Source organism: Panthera tigris, chromosome C1, assembly GCF_018350195.1.
Source record: "Panthera tigris isolate Pti1 chromosome C1, P.tigris_Pti1_mat1.1, whole genome shotgun sequence".
NCBI lineage: Eukaryota > Metazoa > Chordata > Mammalia > Carnivora > Felidae > Panthera > Panthera tigris.
Genome location: NC_056667.1, coordinates 170,836,085 through 170,859,006, shown reverse-complemented (window position 1 = coordinate 170,859,006; position 22,922 = coordinate 170,836,085). Strand labels below are relative to the sequence as shown.

Sequence of the window (22,922 nt, the reverse complement as noted above, 5' to 3'; positions counted from 1 at the left end):
CTTGCAGACTGCAACAAGAAAATCTAACTTTGTCATAAATGCACAAACCAATCTCATCAAAGCGGTTTGGGGAAAGGTGCTGACATAAATCTTCTCACACTGCTAAAAGGGCTAAGAACATTGGCACCCAAGTGCAAGGAGCAGAACTAGAGTCCAGATCTCAGCCTGTAATACCATTCTCCAATTAAAGTAATCAGGGCCCCTTGGAACAACGAATGATTCTAAGTCTGGAGAAGAAAATATAAAAGAAGAGCATGGATCATCAGAAAGGAAATGCTAGAAACAAAGAAAGAAACACACAAAACAACAATAGGAGTATGGAAGTGTGTCAAAGGGACACAAGAGCCAACTGAAAGAGTTCCTAAAAGCTAACGCTGGAATAATTTCAACAAGAACATAGGTAGTCTTATATTACCACCCAAAGTATAAAACAAATAAACATACCAATATGAATGAATGAATAAATGTGGAAGAAAGGGCAAGTGTCCCATACAGAAAAATTCCAGAATGATGTATATAGATACTTTCTTTCAAGGAAGTGGATTGTAACACCTCATTCATTAAGTGTGGCCTGCACAATGATTCCATCCAAAAAATTACAGCATAGAAAGGGGAAAAAGAAGAGTAAATTTACACTGGAGAAACCTGATATTTATTACTTTACCGAGGTGGTGAAGTTAAAATCAATTCATAATAATTCATTGTGATAGTTCGATACCTGAAATGATGTGACAAAAATGTCAATTTCCTTTGGTGTTTTCCTTACACCCAAAACATAACCCAGTCTAATGGAAAAAGAAAAAAAAAAACAAACCTCCATTGAGGGGGCATTGTACAAAATACCTGATCAGTATTCTTCAAAACTGTAAAGGTCATCGAAAACAAGGAAAATCTAAGATAATTTCACAGCCAAGAGATGCCTAAAAAGACAAAGCAATTGCATGTATTGTGGGATCTTGGATGGGATCACAGAACAGAAAAATAATATTTGGTAAAAACTAAGGAAATATGAATCAACTAGGACATACAGTGCCCAGATTTTTAGTTACTTATAATATGTCAACATTGGTTCATTTGTAGCACATACACCACACGGAGGTAAGATGTTACTGAAAGGGTAAATTTTCAGAAGAGTGCACGTATAGGAGAATACTTTGTACAATCTGCTCAACTGTGTGTAAATCTAAAACTGTGCTGTAAATAAAGTCTATTAATAATAGATGAGGGAAAAGATAACCAGAAGAAAATATGTTCAGAAATTATAAAACATATAAATGACTTGTGGGTTAAAATAGTTTTCTTAGAAAATATTTAGAAATGAAATAAAAATGCTGCACAACAAGTAGAAAAACCTACATTATAAAACAAAACCTGGAAGGTAATTAAAAAAAAATTACTGTTTATTTTCAAGAGAGAGAGAGAGAGAGAGAGAGAGAGAGAGAGTGGGGGAGGGGCAAAGAGAGAGGGAGACACAGAATCTGAAGCAGGCTCCAGGCTCTGAGCTGTCAGCACAGAGACTGATGCTGGGCTCAAACTCATGAACTGCAAGATCATAACCTGAGCCGAAGTCAAACGCTTAACTGACTGAGCTACCCAGGTGGCCCTGGAAGGTATTTTTTTTTCTAAATATAATTTATTGTCAAGTTAGCTAACATACAGTATATACAGTGTGATCATGGTTTCCAAAGTAGATTACCACAATTCATCACTTATACACAACACCCAGTGTTCATCCCAAAAGTTCCCTCCTCACTGCCCATCACCCATTCCCCCCACCTCAAGCTTTCAGTTTGTTCTCAATATTTAAGAGTCTCTTATGGTTTGCCTCCCTGTCTGAAACCATTTTTTTTTTTTTTTTGGCTTCAAGAGTAGATTGCCACAATTCATCACTTACATACAACACCCAGTGCTCATCCCAACAAGTGCCCTCCTCAATGCCCATCACCCATTTCCCTCTCCCCCACCTTACCCTTCAGCCCTCAGTTTGTTCTCAGTATTTAAGAGTCTCTTATGGTTTGCCTCCCCCTTTGAAGCCATTTTTTCCCACTTCCCTTCCTCCCATGATCTTCTGTTAAGTTTCTCAAATTCCACATATGAGTGAAAACATATATCTGCCTTTCTCTGACTAACTTAGTTCACTTAGCATAATACCCTCCAGTTCCAGCCACGTTGCTGCAAATGGCAAGATTTCATTCTTTCTTATTGTCAAGTAGTATTCCATTGTATAAATATTAACCACATCTTCTTTATCCATTCATCAGTTGATGGACACTTGGGGAAGGTAATTTTGAACTTAAATGTCTATATTAGAAACTGACAAAGGCTAAAATTTGATGTTACTAAGAAATTTCTAAGAAAGTGATTACAAATTAGAAGAGTAAATTTAAGAAAACAGAAGTAAACAATAAGCGTGTAAGAAGAAATTAAAAATACAGAAAACAATTATACAGTTGTTTTGTAGACGGTTTGTCACTGAAGCCATAAATCGTTTTTTTTTTTTGAAAAGACTAATAAATTGGCAAACAGGGCAAGCCTGCCAAAGAGACTGAGAATGATAATACATAAGAAAACTTTATGAAGACCCTTATTCTAAAAAATGTAAACTTTGTGTGAAATGGACAAATTTTAGACGATTGCTACTTACTCAAACTTACTTGAGGGCAAACAGATGCTTGAACAGATCTATTATTATTAAATGTATTGAGTAGGTAATTAAAATTTCCTTCCTGCCACTCATAAAAATTAAAAAGCACAAGCAAATAAAACAAAGAAGTTAATGAACAAACAGTATATTTAAGGTCCAAATATGACGGAACAAATAATTCCAATCTTGCACAATTATTTCAGAGTAACGAATATGAGGAAATATTCCCTATCCCCATCCTAAAACCTGTCTAGATCAGTTTGAGGAAGCAAAATTATAGGCTAATAATATGCATATACATAACTGCAAACATTCTAAAAATGTTTACTAGTATATATTAAAAAATAATACAACCTGAACAATTTTAGTTATTCTAGAAATTTGTTAGAATTTACATCAAGAAATCAATTTAAAAAACTCAACATATTTAGAAGTTAAGATAAAAAATAATCACTTCGGCAAATATGAAGTTCAGATAAAATTTATTAGCCATTCCTCATAAAACTCCTAGAAAAATTGATCAGGGAAAACTTCCTAAGTTTGATAAAAGGTATCAAATGCAAATCCATAGCATATATCTCTTGTAATGGTGAATTTAGATGTTTCTCCTGTGCTTTATGAGTGAGGATTACTTTTATTCCATATTATACTGTACTGACTAGCTAATCTAGTAAGAAAGAAAGCAAAAATACAGATCTTCCTTGACTTATAATAAGATTACGTCTCCATAAATCCATGATTAGCTAAAAATATCCTAAGTCAAAAATGCTTTTAAGACACGTAACCTATTAAACACTATAGCTTAGCCTAGCCTACCTTAAACATGCTCAAAGCCCTAACAGTTGGGTAAAATCATCTGACACAAAGCCTATTTTATAATACACTGTTGAATAGCTCATGTAATTTACTGAATACCATACTGAAAGTGGAAATCAGAATGGCTCTATAGGTACAGACAAGTTGTAAGTGTATTGCTGTTTACCCTTGTGATCACGTGGCTGACTGGGAGTCGTGGCTTGCTGTCTCTAATCAGCATCACAAGACAGTAGCTTACTGAATATTGCTAGCCCAGGAAAAGATCAAAATTCAAAATTCGAAGTATGGTGTCTATTGAACATATATCACTTTAGTACCCTTTAAAGTCAAAAACTCGTAAGTTGAATCATCATTAAGTCTGGAACCATCTATACATTTTTTTTGTAGAGAAAAATGGATCAGTGACGTTTTGTCTATGTGATAAAAAATGGCTAAGTGGCAGGATGAAGAATAAAAGAGCACAGGGGACCCAGTCAAATCTCCTTACAAACATGCTAATGACATAGTTCTAGTAAACAAGTGCCTAGTATTTACTAGCAATAGAGTTGTTATTTACGGAATGCTTTCAGCAGGATACACCTGATTATCTAATTCATAACAACAAACAATGAAGAGATCTATTGATCTATGTATGGGTAATGACTCTCTAGAAAATGTCAGGTAAGCTCTGCCTCTATCAGAGCATAACATGAATGGCCCTTTATATGTAAATGATAAGAATCACATATATTACTTAGGACCTCATATGTAACTTTAGGACATCCCAATAGGGAAACAGACAACCTGCATTTGAGTCCTCAGACCTCTGTCTGCTTTACTAATTATTCACGAATGCTTGTGTCCTGAAATTATTAGCAGTGTTGTATACTAGGCAAGACCTCTGTTTTGTGCCAATCTGATTTGATAATCCAATTATTTTATTATCTCATATTTACTTAATACTCAAAATCAGCAGAAAATTATGGAAATTAATAATATATTGCAAATAGCATTGCACAATGATATAGTTTTGCAGTATTTAATCATATATGTTTATATATCCATCTTCATTTTACCATAATGCATATTTACAATCTACTTTTACTACCTACTTAAAGAGTAGAGATTCAAAGATTCAAAAAAAAGGGGAGGGTTTAATGTCCACATACACTAAAGGGCACAACAAAAACAAATACGTTTTGGGAAGAAGATGCTTATTCAGTAGTGAACTGAAGACAGCATTTTAGATTTACTTGTTTTTTCATAATGAGATCACTGAACACTTTAAATTGGACATAGAAAAAAATTAAAGTGTAAGTTAAGTCCCATGGTGTTTCTTTGCTAGAGTTGAGAACTTCAAGCACATTTCCTTCTCCTAGTTCAGAATCATTTTAATTAAATGACCCGGGAGCCTTTCGGGAAAGATGAGGCACAGAATTAAAACTGTGTTTTAGACTAGTATTGAGTGAGAAAACAGTACAATTCCCTTTGAATGAATATATCTTGCTGTTTATTTCTGTTTCTGTTTTAATGAGCACTTAGCTGCATGATTCTTTTGGCAGAGGACGAGTGATCTCTCTGCTTTTGTTAATGAGTCAGTATGAACAGCTCACTGGGATATTCAAACTTCACAGACTTCTGCAAATGATTTAATAGTATTTTCAGCTCATCATTATTGCTATGTGTCAAAACAGAGTATCTAGAAAGATCACTTAACTCCAATTTTAATCATGTTTCTGTTTAGTTTCATGTTCTTTTTAAAATTCAAAAGAAATAATATTTTATCTACATTAAGAAGCTACAAAAGGAAATGGGGGAATCAGGGTGGAAGAGACTCTGTATGAATAGGATATTAGCTAAACCTAAAATATATTTACATGGCATCCTTTTATTTTAAAAGGTCAGAAGTGCTCTGATAAGGCAGAGAAGAACAAATAATTATCTGAATTCAGAATGCCATATTATTAAGATTGGAAGAAACTGGTGTGTTTTTGTTTGTTTGTTTTGTTTTTTAATAGTCACCATGCTGGACATTATATCCCCAGGACTTATTTACCTTACAACTGGAAGAAACTTTTGAGATATTTATGCTCACATAAATTAATGAAGAATAAGAATTAATTAAAAACTACATTTAAAAATTGCAAAAATAATGTTTTCACTCATATGTGGATCTTGAGAAACTTAACAGGAGACCATGGGGTGAGGGAAGGGGAAAAAATAGTTACAAACAGAGAGGGAGGGAGGCAAACCATAAGAGCCTTTAAATACAGAGAACAAACTGAGGTTTGGTGGGGGATGGGGGGTGGGGGAGAGGGGAAAATGGGTGATGGGCATTGAGGAGGGCACTTGTTGGGATGAACACTGGGTGTTGTATGTAAGCGATGAACCACGGGAATCTACCCCCAAAACCAAGAGCACACATTGCACACTAAATGTTAGCCAACTTGACAATAAATTATATTAAAAAAGTAATAAATTTAAAAAAATGAAAGGGTTGATTTCAAAGGTTTGCAGACATATTTTGACTAATTAATAGGTCAGAGAAAGATAAACAGTTAATCTTATCCAAAATTCTGAGTCCAGGCCATGTGATACCATTTCAATGAGAACTTCTTTAATGTAAGTCTTAGTAATTTGTATGCTTTTCAACTTCTAAGGCTCATGATAGATTGCTCAGGTTAAAACTGTCCTTATAAACCTTAGAATGTAATTTTTCATTTTTATAATTATTTCCAATCAAATCTTAAAACTGGAGGACATAAGTCTTTACTAGTTCCTTCATAGTCAATTAAAAGTGCTCGAATAAATGAATGACTACGTGAATGAAACAAACAAAAAACCCCAAAGTTAATTCCTTCTATGGTAAACATTTGAACATATTTGAGTTACTACTTTAAAAATTCCAAATGTTTTTAGTATCTTTAGAAAAGATGATTTCTTTTAGAATAAGTGTTCTTAACAGGATTAATAATCATAATAAGTAACGTGCAGATGGAGCAAATAAAATTTTTTTCAGCCTTTAATATAGTTTAGGGTTCATCTTATTATGCAAGTCATGAAAGTAAGAGAATGAATGGTATCTTTTATATGATCTCTAGAATTCCTGCTCAAAGACTAATGATTATGTAGTTAAAGCAAATACACTAGGAGATATGAATTCTGATATTATTATTCTAATTTTATGTATATTTTTATTCATATGTATACATTTCATAATTTCCTTGAAGTACATTGTAAATAATGGGGATCTTGTTAATGTAAAGCCTTCATCCCATTTATTCATACATAAAGTGATGGATAAAATGAAAGAAAAATTACATCCCAGGTGATAGTGTTTACAGCAAATGATGCATAATTAAAAACATTTTTTTGCTACTCACATTATCATTTGATGAAATGGCCTCATTTTAATGAGGGAGGGTATAACTAAGTCCTATAATCAGAGGTTTTGCTGTGATCTCAACTATGAATTGATGTGTATAAAAACAATCTGTCCAACTTCAAGCTTTGGAATATTTATATTAGCTTCAGCAAAATTCTATACAGGGTAGTTTTTGAACATTAACATTTCTACTAAATAGACAAATACAAAGATGAGTAGCTTAATATATTATTCTCACTTAATAAGTAAAGAATGAAATAGTTTTGTCTAATAAGTGACTGGAAATGATAAATCTTAGATGATGGTTTTATTTGTATAAGTAAAATTTGTATATTTGAAATATATTTAAGATATTCTCTCTAAAATTTTGATTAAAAGAAATTCTCTTCAATCTTTACTCCTTATTCTATTTTTTAGCTAATTGTTCAAACTGAATGAAACCATCCAATGATATTAGATTTTAGTTTGTTATTACATTTTTTGTTTTTTAAAGAGAGAGAGTGTGTGAGCATGGGATAGAGGCAAAGTGAGAGAGAAAGAGAATCTTAAGCAGGCTCCGTGTTTAGTGCAGAACCTGACATGGGGTCTCTATCCTACTACTCTAAGATCATGACCTGAGCCAAAATTGAGTCGGATGCTCAACAGAGCCACCGAGGCACTCCAGTTTTAAGACTTTAAAATGACAAATATCATCTTTTATAAATTAGCTTTATAAAGCAAACTCTAAAATTAGTTAACTAACCCATAATACAATGAAAGGCTTTGCAAATATCTACTCTAAATCTGTATTTCATTTATTTGTCTTCTCTAAAGCACCTTTCATGGTATGCATTGTAGATACTAAATATTTTTCTCTCTAAATGAATAAAATAATGAATCTAGATTCTAAAATATTTTGAACTAATTTTTTTCTGAAGTAAATTAATAACTCCTTTAATTAAAAAATTTTTGTTTGATGTTTATTTTTGATAGAGTGACAGAGCATGAGTGGGGGATGGGCAGAGAGAAAGGAAGACACAGAATCCGAAGCAGGCTCCAGGCTCTGAGCTGTCAGCACAGAGCCCGACGCAGGGCTCGAACCCACGAGCTGTGAAATCATGACCTGAGCCAAAGTCAGATGCTTAACTGACTTAGCCACCTAGGCACCCCTCTATGATCTACTTCTATACCAAAAGAAATGAATCTTATAAGCACATAAAGTCAGTGTTTGAAAATTTAGGATATGAATTAAGAAATGCTTTCAAATGATCTAAACATTCAAACCATAACAACTGAGTATGTATACAAGTACCAAGTAACTGAGTACCTTATTTCCAATGTTAAACCTTGTTACTCTTTGTCAAATTTTTTATATATTCTGGAACAAACACTCATTATCATCAGACATATATGTTTATTTTCTGCTTAATGTTATGTTCTTAAGTCTTTAGAATGTATAGTATTACAGTGGATACTTTTAAGATATAATCGTGGATAATATCCCTTACATATTAAATTGAAAATAAATAAATAAATAATGAAATTTATCTTCAACTGACTATTGAAGCATTTTTAAAGAATATTTCTGAACTTTCAAATAGGTATGAAAAATTATTTTTTATTTGGCTATGGTAATAAAACAGGATGGTATTGATGAAAGAATAAACACATAGATGAATGGAACATAAGAGAGAACCTAGAAATAGACCTCCATAAACATAGACAAATGATCTTTGACAAAGGAGCAAAGGCAACACAATGGAGAAAGACAGTCTCTTCAACAAATGTTGTTGGAATACCTGAACATACACATGCAAAATAATGAATCTAGGCACAGACCTTACACTTTCACAAAAATTAACTCAAAATGGATGATAGATCTAAATATAAAACTCCTAGAAGGCAACACAGAAAGCCTAGGTGACATTGGGTATGGTGATACCTTTTTAGATACAACACCAAAGACATGATCCATGAAAGAAATAAATGACAAGCTGGGTTTTATTAAAATTAAAATACCTCTGCTCTGCAAAAGACAAATTTTGAGAATTAGGAAACAAGCCAAAGATTGGGAAAAAATATTCACCAACAAGACATCTGATAAAGGATTGTTTTCCAAATATACAAAATATTCGTAAAACTTAACAATAAGAAAATAAACATCCCAATTAAAAAAATGGGCCAAAGACTTTAACAGACAACTCGACAAAGAAGATATGCAGTGATAAATGAACATATGAAAGGATACTTCATATTATATGTTATCAGGGAAATGTGAATTAAAACAACAATGAGATAGCACTCATATCTGTTAGAATGTCCAAGAGCCAGAGTACTGACAACACCAAATGCTGGTGAGCAACAGAAACTCTCACACATTGCTGGTGAGAATGCAAAATGGAATGGCCACTCTGGAAAAAAGTTTGGTGCTTTCTTACAAAACTTAAATCTTACATATAATCCAGCAATCACACTCTTTGGTATTTACTCAAAGGAGTTGAAAACATCTTCATCAAAACTGCATACAGATATTTATAGCCACTTTACCACAATTGTAAACATTTGAAAGTAACCAAGAAAGAAATTAGCTATCAAGCCATGAAAAGACATGAAGGAAACTTTATTGCATATTACTAACTAGAAGTCAATCTAAAAAGTCTACATAATGTATGATTACAACTACACGAAAAGACAAAATGGAGACATGGAGACAGTAAAAAGATCAGTGGTTTCTAAAAATGAAGTTGGGAGAGATGAACAGGCAGGGCACAGGATTTTTAGGACAGTGGACATACTCTATATGATATTGTAATGACGGATATGCCATTATACTTTTTTTCCCAAACCCATGGCATATATAACACCAAGAGTAAACCCTAAAATATATTATGGACTTAGGTGATGATAATGTATCCATGTAGGTTCATTGCTGGTAAAAAATGTACCGTTCTGGGGTGCCTGGGTTGCTCAGTTGGTTGAGCACATGACTCTTGATTTTGGCTCAGGTCACGATCTCATGGTTCCTGGGATAGAATCCTGTGTTAGTCTGTGCACTGGCAGAATAGAGGCTGCTTGGGATTCTCTCTCTCTCCCTCTCTCTCTGCCCTTCCCCCGCTCACACACGTGCTCTCTCTCTCTCTCTCAAAATAAATAAACTTTATACATACACACACACACCATTCTGATGAGTGATATTGACAACAGGTAAAGCTATGCATGTAAGGGGGCAGAGTATATGGGAAAACTCTTCCTTTCTCTAAATTTTGTTGTAAACCTAAAACTTCTCTACAAATAAAGTCTTAAAAATTATATTTATTCAGGGGGCGCCTGGGTGGCTAAGTCAATTAAGCATCTGACTTCAGCTCAGGTCATGATCTCACAGTTGGTGAGTTTGAGCCCCAGTCAGGCTCTGTGCTGACAGCTCAGAGCCTGGAGCCTGCTACAGATTCTGTGTCTCCCTGTCTCTCTGCCCCTCTCTTGCTCATGCTCTGTCTCTCTGTCTCTCTCTTACAAAAATAAAATAAACATTAAAAAAATAATATTTTAAAAAGTATATTCAGGGAAAAGGAAAAAATAAAACTATGTTCAATAAGTTTGTTTCTATCTTTCCTGCTAAATATTTTTACTTTACAAATAAACAATGAAACCACCAGTATTAATTATGACAGGTAATAGTGAACAAAAATCTAATCAGAAATATAACTAGATAGAATTAAAGTGCTCTTTTGTAGGCAGATATATGAGAATAGAATTTCAGGTTTGCATATCTGTTTGTATTCAGAGAAAGACAATACAAGGAACAGAAGGTGGAGAAAAAGAAGTCAGGACATCTTTGCTCTTCCATCATTTCTCATCCTCTCTCATTCAATCCACACAGCCTTTTCATCAACAAAGAGCTGTATATTAACCTGTCTTTCTCAGACTCTTTTACTATTGGCACAACATGTGGCCTGGATTCACTAAAATTACTGAACAAAGATTTGCACTTTAGGAACACCTTTCCCACTAAACAATTAGAATGTGATAGAAAGTTGAGAGAAAATGCCCTTACGTGTCAAACATCAATTTTTCTTTGCAGTAGAACCTTATTTAAAAAATAACAAATTTATGTGGAAATGTTGCTTTGATTTCCAGAAATAATAGTTATGAAATAAATTTTGATGAATAGAAGCAAGAAATTCCTGCAGAGGCTGACCTTCAGAAAGTTCAATCATAACCTGTCAAATAGTTTTTATTCCTCATTGTAATTTCTTTCTGTTATTTCCACACACAATGAGCAAAATTTTCAACTGTTAGCAGTTTGGGTTTTCCTAGAAGTATTGACTTCAAGTCATTTTTTGTTTTAGAAAAAAACACTGCAATGTGACTAAGATTTTGTCAAGGTCATACCAACTTACAATTTTGAATTAGTGAGCTGAAAACCAAAAGGACACTCACTATTCTACATAAAAATTTTTTAAAAATTTTTTTCAATGTTTATTTATTTTTGAATGACAGAGAGAGTGTCAGAGGGGAAGGGACAGAAACAGAGGGAGGCATAGAATCTGAAGCAGGCTCCAGACTCTGAGCTGTCAGCACAGAGTCTGATGCAGGGCTCAAACCCATGAACTGTGAGATCATGACCTGAGGTGAAGTTGGATGCTTAACTGACTGAGCCACCTAGGCACCCCTTCAATATGTATTGTTAATCCTGGGTAAAGTTACATTTTGCAGACTATTAGGCATATGTACAATCTAGACAGAACTAATAAATAGGAACAAATTTTCCCATCCATTTAATTTCAATACCCTAGATTTTGGTTAAAAAAACATAGGAAAATGCCTTTGAAATTAGAGAAACAAGTGGACCCTTTTCCTGAAAGTAAAATAAACCCAAGAAAAAAAGAATAACAATTGGAGTTTCCCTACAGAGGACAATGACTTAGAGACATCAGAAATAATATGTTAAATAGACATAAGAGAACTCACTCAATTTGCTGGATATCTTAAATTAATTTTTGTTTCAGTTTATGAACTAAACTGACATGGTTTTAGAATAGATTTTCCTTGAACCTCAGAAGAAAAAAGTGGAGATATTTAAATTGGGCTTTAACTAAGCCATAATGAAGTATCTTTGATAGCTATAACTGAAAATAGAAGCTTAAAAATAAATATTTTGAAGATTTATAATTGAACAAAAATGGCTTCTTGCACTCTAACCAAGGCTAGTTTACAAAAAATCTAAAACCACACTAAAACTTTTAAAATATTTATGCTTTTATTCACTCTCTCTACTGTTAATGTATTCTCCAGCGCCATTAAGTTTTAAGAAGCATTTGTTTCTAAGTAGCAGAGATTGAACTCACTTCTCTTTTTACATTACTACTTAAACCTATTATTGTCAGGCATTGGTCTCCAACCATTCCGAAAAACCTCTCATGTCAAGTTGTCCACCTTTCCAAATCCAAAATCAGGAAATCCTCTCTTTGTGACTCAGTTGTTCACTACTACTCCTTGACTATCTTGTTTGTCTCTATCCTCATGGCTACGCTTGTTCAAGCCCCATAGTTAGGTCCTTTACATTTTCCCAACTTCTAGTTGTATGCTAAGGGTTTATTCCTTTTCTCATACCTCTTCTCTATCTCTACTTACTCCCTAGATGACTATCAGCTTCATGGTTAACTCCGTGGTTACACTACATTTAACTGCATAATTACCATCTCCATTTAGATGCTTAGTAGGCACCTCAAATCTGACATGGCCACAAATGCCTCACTCTTGCCCCACAAACATTTATTTTTGTTAGTTTTCTTCAGCACACAATATCTGATTTATCTACGTACCTGTTGGCATTTCCATGCCGTTCAAACATCAGATTCTCACCAATTTTCACAGTGGGTACAATTATTTCTTAACTCAAGCAACTGTCATGAATGTAGCATTAATCTCCCACTGTCTTCTTTTTGCCATTATTACTTCCTTCCTTCCAATTCACTCTCTTCATAACAACTAGAGTGATTTTTTCAAAACAGCAAGTCACATGATCTTACTTTCCAGATGGAAATCTTTTAATCATCCTACAGCATTTAGAATAAATCCTATAATCTTTATCATGGCCTACAAAAATCTTCCTAATCTGGCCCCAAATTTCTTTTCCGAATTTATCTCCTATAGATTTCCCTAGCCTATGCTTTCTGGTAGTCTCATTGGCTTTCCTTTGTTCTTTAAAGAATCTAATTACAATCTTGTCCCTGCGTATTTTAGGAAGTATTCCTCCTAAAGTATTCCTTTAGCACTTGTTGGCTCACTTTAAAGTTTTGCTTAACTGTCACCTCATCAGAGAGGTTTTCACTTCTCTCCTTATGTAAAATGACAGCTATCTACCATTTAGCAACTCTCTTTTTATTTTTCCTCAAAGTTGTAAATATCTAGATTTAAAAATTGAGTTGTTAGTTTGCTTCTTGACTTACCAAAATTAAATTCTGTGAAAATAAAATTTTGTTTTTTTCACCATTACTCACCTAGATTAGTTCTTCATTTGTATATTTGTAAATATACACATTTGCTGACTAAATGTGTGTATAGTATGCATCTGTGTATGTGTGCCTATATATGTGTGTGCACAAGTACACACATACACACACACACATATATAAAGAGAGAATTCTGCCTGGTTTCTTTCTCCTTTCCTCCCCGTCCTCCTCCTCCTCCTCATCCTCCTCCTCCTCCTCCTTCTTCTTTTTTTGTTTCGTTTTGTTTTGTTTTGTGGTTTTGGTTTCTTTCTTTTCTAGTTTGCTCAATGAGCTTTGGAAAGATGAAATGAGTCAAAGATGACAATAGTTAGTTGGAAAGTTTATATTTCCTATTTCCTTCATTGTAACAAAATTGAATCATCTCAGTAAATATATTCCTTGTGTTAAAACTATGTATTAGAAAGTATATACTATTTACAATAGCCAAGACATGGAAACAACCTACATGTCTATTGACAGATGAACGGATAAAGAAAATGTGATATATATACATATATACATATATATATATATATATATACATATATACATATATATATATATACATATATACATATATATATATATATACATATATACATATATATATACATATATATATATATACATATATATATATATATATATATGTATATTGAAAAATTATTTGGGCATAGAAATGAAAGAAATTCTGCCATTTGCAACAACACAGATAGAACTTCAGGGAATTATGCTAAGTGGATTAAGTCAGACAGAGAAAGAAATACTGTTATGCTCTGACTTATAGGGTCTTAAATAAATGAACTCTGAAGCAGAGAACACATTGGTGGTTGCTATAAGCAGGGGGTGGGGTGGGGAACATGGGTGAAAGTGGTGAAAAGGTACAGATTTCCAGTTATAAGATAAATAAGTTCTGGGTAATGTGCAGCATGGCAGCTATTATTAAAAATACTGTATTTTATATTTGAAACTTGTTAAAAGAGTAGGTCTTAAAAGTTTTCATCAGAAAGCTTTTTCTCATGGTAACTATATGAGGTGATGGATATTAACTAAACTTATTGTGGTAATCATTTCACAATATACACATACAATAAATAATTATGTTGTACACTTTAAAAAAAGAAAGAAAATATTAAATACATCCATGTCCATCTTTCTTGAATACATTCATAATCTGAAAATTTCTGATGAAGTCATTGCATAGTTCCCTTTTGTCCTGCCAGTTCTCTTTATGATTTCAGGAAATGCATATAATTATAATAAATGTATTAGAAACATGCATTGTATTTATCATAAAATAACATCTTTCGTAAAGATATAAAGTATCTTTTCCTCTCTCAGCCACCAGTGACGGTCTTAATATTATTATTCTTCCATGAAAGAAAGAGACAATTTCCTGAAGGTTTTTCACAGTATAAAATTACAAAAGCTCAGCTTCAAGATGAAGTTCCCTGAGTTACATAGCACAATTTTCACTACACTGGTGCCTTGTGATTTAATATGCTACTGATCTGACAGATATTGGACATACCATGAGGGAGGAACGTTGCTTGAACTCACAGTGAATTTTTTCTTCAGGTGCTTGAAAAGCCCACAATGTGGATGTTAATGTCAGTCACTCTTGCACTCAAAATTATAATAAGGGATTTCTAGGGCTTGGAAATAGTCAAAAAAGTGTATTTTCAGTGAAGTGGTGGTCTTTGTATACAGAACCCTCCAAGGATAATCTGAAACTACAAGGATGGTCATCTTTGTGTTTCCATTGACTAGGCAATTTTAGAATTTAGTAAGTTAAGTTGTAGAAAGTGGAGAGTAATGCACATGATTATTGACTATTGCAATACAAATATACTTTGCCCAATAGAGATACAATTGATTTTGCGCTTTACAAAAGATGACCCGAAATATTACATTTTATTGTCCTATATGGTATCAACCAGCTTTTATGCATTAAAATATTAATACCAGCATTCCTTACTGACTATATAGCATATATATGCTATAGCATATGTATTATGAAACTATATAGTTGGTTCTTTAAATGATCCTTTGAATAAGCTTAGTGTCTTATTGCTTTCCTAATTAAAGAGCTGAATAAAATGTTTGAACATGTTATTTTACATTTTATGAAGGTCATGATTTTACCTTTTGAGGGAAAAGAGGTAAGAAATATAAACCATGCATATGTATACATATATGTGCATGTGTTAATTTATGTGTGTGACACTTCCAAAATAAAACTTTAATCATTTCATTTGCTATATTTCTTTGTTTTACTGTATAAAAACATTGTGGCCAGAGATAAGCTAAATAAACACTGTGTGGTATATTCTTTGAAACATTTTGTCTTGACACTTTTTAAAACAATGCTATATATATATATATATATATATATATATATATATATATATATTATTTTCCCCCTTATTTCAACCACAGTTGGATTACAACATTGATAGTAACATTTCTTATGCACTCAAGGGCAAAAAAGCTGGTAGCCCATAGTAATATTTGGGGTGAAAATAGAGTTGGGGTTAACATCTAGCACATTTTCTTTTTATCAAATATGTCACTTAAGCTTTTAGCACACATCTTTGTTGATACAAAATGACATATTTTGTAAATTAAAAATTTCACTGGGGCGCCTGGGTGGCTCAATGGGTTAAGCATCCAACTTTGGCTCAGGTCAGATCTCACAGTGGGTTTGGGCCCCACTTTGGGCTCTGGGCTAACAGCTCAGAGCCTGGCGCCTGCTTCAGATTCTGTGTCTCCCTCTCTCTGCCCCTCCCCTGCTTGTGCTCCACCTATTTTTTTCCCAAAAATAAATAAACAGTAAAAAAACCTTTTTAAATTTCACTGATCTGCTAACAAAAGCAGTTTTTAGTATTGTGGAGAGAATTTTTGTCAGATTTTGTGACATGAATCATGCTTCCTTAGTTGGAAACATCATGCTGATGATTTGAACTTTACTTTTGATGCATTGGGGAGTGTCAATAAAGAGGTGTCAACTGTTTCCCTATTAATATCCTACAAATAATAAAAATAGTTGTCCCCAACTGAGTCACAGGCAGCATTTTCCAAATTGCTACAAATAAACTGAGATAAAATTTGAGCAGGATGAGGGAGTATTGCACCATATCATATAAGAATTTCCTAAAGAGCAAAATCTGTATGAAGACAATAATTTGGGAGTTGATATATTTATTTAGACAGATTTTTTAATTGAATGTATTTTGTATGTATTATAGTGCCTATTGGATCCAAGATATTTAGGTAAGCAAGTAATTGATAAGAAGTAACATTAAATAACAGTGACAATGGTTTCCCCAAAAAACAAAAACATAGACACAGACATATGTATTTGTGTGTGCACCTTATGTATATATTGACATATTATTTATGTCTATATTTCAATGTACAAATACACATGCACATTAACACACATCTTTAATACATGAAGCTAATATACTATGGTATGTCAACTATACTTCAATTAAAAATAAAACAAACAAATAAAGATATACCACTTTGGCTTAAAATGATTTTTGTTGTTTTACAAAATAAAATTTTTACTGGTAACAAACACAAAGGGGTGGAGGGACATTCTTTTTGTGGTTTACAATTCATAACTGACAATTATAAAATGAAATCTCTAATACTAGTTGTATTTTTCTACTGTAGTCTAGTTCTTTAACGCTTTTTCTCATAATTATATTTAGATAACATAGAGCAGAAACATTTAGTATTTTCACACCCTCAACAATGACTACTCAACAGACAGCCACCATCAGCCTAATAGATGGTGGAAGCTGGAAAGGAAAGACTTGAACTTCGCTGGGAAAGGTTTATGAAAATGGCTTCAGATCAGATACTGGAAATGATTATTTTATCCAGAGTATGCCTCAAACTCAATAATGGACAAGATTTCCAGTTTAATTCTATTCAAATCGTGTCCTTGAATAGGAAATGTCAAAGCAATACAGTTCCATGATTAGCTAGACACATACGTGTACTTCTGTTGGGGCAGGCACTTTTTGACAGTGGGCAGGCTCTGCAGGAGGAAATTCTATGTCCTTTTGTTGTTCTTAACCTCAAAATGATTAAACAAAATAATAATGGTACAATTAGACTGAAGCACACACCACAAGAAAAATCCCAGGGAAGGTGTTTGAAATGAATTGAATCATGCATTGCTTTACGCATACCTCATATTTTCTTATTAACTTTTAAATATTATTTTGCAGGTGAAAACTTGGACCCAAATATCAAGAAGTGATTCTTTTCTCAAGTATCAGATTAGTGAACAGAAGTTTAAATTACTAGGAATGTTCACATTTGAGAATAAGTCTGCTCCATTTTTATAGCAATACAAGTCCCTGCAGGACCAGCAAATTCCAACAACCTGGCCTGACCGTGACTTCCTCTGGAGCAGAGAACAAAACAGCATGCTGTAAAGCACCGAATCTTGACTTGCTGGGGAAGGTCACTTCAGTGCCTTTTGGGAGATACTTCAGCCATACTGAAGCCGCTAAAGCAAAAATCAAAATGTTTGTGGGGCAGCAGCAATAAGGCAATCATTCCCTTTCCTATCTCTTCATGGCATCAGTGTGACAAATCTCTTACAGTGAAAATAACTCTGAATTGCCCATAGGCTGCCGGGTGAGAAGACAGACACAGTGTGGCTTTAGTTTAAAGGCAGATGAATAGGTCAAGGGTTTAGAGGAAAACTTTTTCTTTTTACCAGATGCTGAATTTCCCACTTAAAAAATTTTTTTTGTTTTAATCTCACTGACTAGAATTCAGAATGACATAACTTCACTGGCAACTATTCTAATCATTATTTTTAACAGTATGATTAACATACTGTTATATTTGTTTCCAGTGTGCAGAATAAATATTCAACAATGCTATGTACTACTCAGTGCTTCTCTATCTCGAAACTGTGGCTTATTACAAAATCTTCAATGCGATTCTGACTGTAGCCCTTTTATATTCATATGGGAAGCACTAATTAGGTGTCTAAACTGTGCAAGATGTTGCACTAGATGCTGTGAGGGATGAAGACATAAAGAAATAATCCTTGCCATTAAAGGGTTATGATCCAATGGCTTTCAAGTTTCAAAGTTAAAAAGAAAATATTCTAAAAATGAACCCTGAATTGTGAACTATGGTGATCACCTCTGTACACCTGTGCCTCTTCCTCTTTTTTAATTCTCTGTTAGCAAGTCTTAGCGATGAGAGCTTGAGAGAGAGTTTGAAGTTATCCAAAGAGCATGGGGATGAGAGAAACAGATTTTCCTTTGAAGCTTAGAGTTCAAATGCAACACATAGTCTGTCATAACACAGATTTGCAAAGCTACATGAGGCAGGCACACTGCTCTTAGGTCAAGATTACCTGGATATGTTTTAGACTTTATTAGCCTTTTTGAAGCAAAAATAGATCCTTATTGGGAAACCTAAATAAAGGCAGTCTCAAAGGCAAAGTGTTAGTGTCCCAAACATTCTAGGAGAAAAGAAATTTTAGTAAGTAGTAATAATGAAACTAGTTAAATCTTAAGCTTTTACTATTTTCCAAGTACTCTGCAAAGTGTGGTCATGGTCATTCTCTCATTTATTGTCCCTAACAATGAATATTTGAGTTAATTGAGCCTTTGCATATTTTACCCAAGGCTGGTAATGGTAGGGCTAGGACTCATTCCACCAATAACTCCTCCATTTTTCTCTGAATGTGGTGGCCCTTGGAATCACATCTGTATAGCAATGCATCGATTGTGGTCTCTTTGTCTTTTTTAATTCCATTCAGGAAGTATCCAAATCACATGTAGGTTTTCCTACCTGAAAGTTAAGTGCTGGTAATATGGACTTTGTTTCTTGTGGAGGTTTTTTTTCTATTGGAAACCAAAGTGATTGCTTTTTTCCTCAGATAGGTTAATGTGTTTTTGTTTTGTTTTGTTTTGGTTTGGTTTGGTTGCAAGTAATAAGTATTAATCCAGGGTTTGTTATGTTTTTCCTTTAAGTTCATTTATATGCAGCAAGGTGAACTATCTCTCAGAATCCCAGGAAAGGGTCTATACATAAGTTGTTGGAAGGATTACTTTTATCTGAAAGCTACTCAAAATCAGTATTGCCATTTCCATACGCTCCTTCACTTGTCACATGGCCACTTACATCTCATTCTTTGTGTATTGTTTTTGTTCTTTTTGCAAACCAGCTTTCTCAGCTTTTCAATGTACTTAGCCACAACTCCATTATATTTTCAAGTGTTAGATCTAACCATTGTCAGACAGTAGACAGATTTTTTTTTGTATCTCAACCTTAAGTTCTCAAGAAAAAGATCTGAATTATTTACCTACAAATTTCATTTCTCCTACTTCATTCAAAGTAGCCAAGGTATGGAATCATGTGGTAGCACCACTGGTAGCAGTCATGAGGGTGAGGCTGTTGCTCAGAAAAGGAAGAATATATTTTTGGAAGACATGCCAGAAGATTTGTCACTATCCTACGGAGAGGGGTTATGATGATCATATAGATTTTAAATATTTTCAGCTACTACAACATTGATTCATGCTAAATTAATCAAAATGGTCTATCAGAGTTCATGGCCATTCAGATAGATACCCTGTCTCTAGGCCCTGATCCCTCTGCACATTATCAAAAGTGACTCTTTGGACTTCCAAAATAACAATGCAGACCCAGCCTGAATTTCCTTAGCTTATCTGTGTACAGTATATAGTATCCTAACTACACTAAGAATTTGGAACTAGAAAGGTCTTCATGATAATTTTTGTGAGTTTGATCTTCCAGGAAATCTATGATCAAATAAAACATTCTTTGGCAAAGGATATTAATAACTGGTAAGATATTCTTAAAATATATATACACATATTTCCCAATACACAACGAAACATATATGTAATAATATATCTTGTGCTTTTAGATACTTAGGAAAAATCAGAAGAACAACTTTCTCAGATTTACCTCAGAGTTACATGCAGACAGGCATTCCAGAATCTTTTTATAAAATATATGCCACTAACTGTAAAATTAAGTCAATACTATTTCCTGATGGATTTTAATGTTCAAATCAAGTATCAATATGTGAATATTGATATATTATGCATACATACATATATATTATGCATTATTATGTAAGAAAAAGAATGATATTCCCACCAAAAACTTTCCCTTAACTAGTGTGCAAGTGGACCTGGAAAAAAAAAAAGGCAAGGGCAGGTCATTGAGTTTAGTATGCATTAGTTAGTGATACATGTAAATGAAGGCTAATATACTCCATACAACAGCCTTTTCAAGCATAGTTTTGTTGGCATGAAAGAACAGAAGGAATAAAAACAAAAAAGAAACAAAAGAAACAGCAAAAGAAAACACATCTACCATTGATTAATAAGCCCTCAACATGATCACTTCTCCCTTTTCTTTCTTATGCTAAGTAACTCTAATGTTAATGGAAAGTTAGTGCATATTCATGGGTTAAAAATGTACCTTTTATGGGGTGCCTGGGTGGCTCAGTTGGTTAAGCATCCGACCAGCTCAGGTCATGATCTCGTGGTTGGTGAGTTCAAGCCCCACATCGGGCTCTGTGCTGACAGCTCAGAGCCTGGAGCCTACTTGGATTCTGTGTCTCCCTCTCTCTATTTGCTCCTTCCCCACTCACACTGTCTCTCTCTCTCTCTCTCTCAAAAATAAATAAACATTAAAAAAGTTAAAAAAATGTACCTTTTATTAATACCCAAATGATATGTAGATGACATTTCTGAGTGATGAGTCAAAAAGGAAAATATTTATAAATTAGTGATAAGTAAAACTGCTATATCATATCAAGTTACCTAAATATATGAAGTTGCACTGATAAATGTAAAACATATGAGAAAATTGAATCTGTACTATTCACTTCGGACATCACCATTTTAAACACATCTTTATATAGAGTGTTGAAAAAATCAATCTTGGATTTACAAATGATAGGGAAATGAAAATAATATTAAAATGAACTATATTATACACATATTAAGTACTTGTTTCACCAGTAAGCATGGATTATTTTTACCATGTTAAATTAGCTGTTTTTCATATTGTAATGGTAGTTCAAATGGGAAATGGTTTCTCTAGAGAATAATGAATAAATTTACTTACATTTAATAAATATCATTAGTTGTTTAAAACACTTAAAAATTAATAAATGTGAAGACATTTAGAGGATCACCACCTGTAGAATATAATTTTAAAATTACTATCAATTATTAAAAGGCAACTCACTGGTATTTTTTCGTGCTGGTTATTTATTTCAGACTTTACCTTTGGTGCTTTTTTTTTTTGTTTTTAATTGTCTTAAGTCATCAAATTATCATTCCAGAATGACATCTATAAAAATTATATAACAAAAAATAATAAAAGTATCATATTTAAATAGTTTATACCATTTAAATTATTATAAAAGTACAGAAATATCAGATTTTTTTGGACACTTCTTTCTTACCTGCTTGTGAGCATGGTCATAGGAATTAATGTGATTGTCAAACTCTTGATGCTTATAGTACTGCTTGTCACAGAGTTCACAGTAAAAGTTGGCCTTCAGATCTTCCAGAGCTTTTGCTATGGTGTTCTCCTTCTCAGCATAATCCTAAAAATTAAAATTGCAAGGAAGGCAGCAATTAGTTCTTCCCTAAATTGACTTTGTTCTGACAGTTGTCAACTTTAGCATAATAATTAGAGTTAGAAACAGAATATAACAAAGAAAAATAAAGCAAATGCCAGCAGACTAAGTCAGAAGAAATTATGAGCTGAAGAGCATAAAAGATTAACACAAGAAGCCAAGATAAATGGTGGGAAGAGTAGCAAAAATGTGCAGAAGCAAATCAGACGGAGAAATAGAAGCCCCTTGTTTGAACAATTTCCTGTGCTGTGTTGGCAAAGAAGAAACTAAAAATCATATAGTTATGTTGATTCAACCGCTGACTTCTGGCAATGGCTTAGTTAATATAAAACTTGTAAATTCTAAACAACATCTAAAATGTGTCCTGCATGAAGAAGTCCATATTGGTGCAGAAATATTCAAGTTTGGTATTTTTGTTTGCTTGTTTCTTTAAATATCTAAATAGTAGCATACTCATCCCAAGTAGATTTCATTTGACTAATGTTTTCATCTTGACCCATATCATTTTAAGTCGAACTTTAAAAAATTCTCTAGTCTTTAGAAAATAGGATTCTTTTCTGCAAGTTATTTGCCTAAACTGAAAAGGATTAAACTGTATAAGCAGATTGCTTTCATCATGCTCACAGTAAATAAAGATGGCTATATAATCAAACCACTGAAAAAATGAAAAATGTAGTCAGTTATTAGCTTTCATTTATGAAGCATAAAATAGCAAAATGTTTGTGGTTTTTAGGTTTTCTCAACTCTAAATTTACTTGCTGTTTCACTGAACCTTAAATGTCAATGTTGTTAGACATAAATAAATTTTACATGTTGAAACATTGTTCAAGTCTTTTGCTGAAGTGCTGATGTGAAGATCTAAACTTCAGTTCTTGCCAGAGAATATATTATGTTTCTAACTTAAAGACTCTCTCATACTCAACTCCTTTACAATTCAAATTAAGGACATATTCAGGC

General features: G+C 33.3%; 1 protein-coding gene across 1 annotated transcript in view; it reads right to left on the bottom strand.

The window, feature by feature from the left end:
• The window catches only part of ZNF804A (zinc finger protein 804A), a 285,533-nt gene that overhangs the window by 40,700 nt on the left and 221,911 nt on the right, over positions 1-22,922 (bottom strand). The window contains exon 2 of the mRNA XM_042997382.1: positions 21,789-21,932. Coding sequence (XP_042853316.1) covers positions 21,789-21,932 — 144 coding nt within the window. The remainder of the gene's footprint in view (positions 1-21,788; positions 21,933-22,922) is intronic.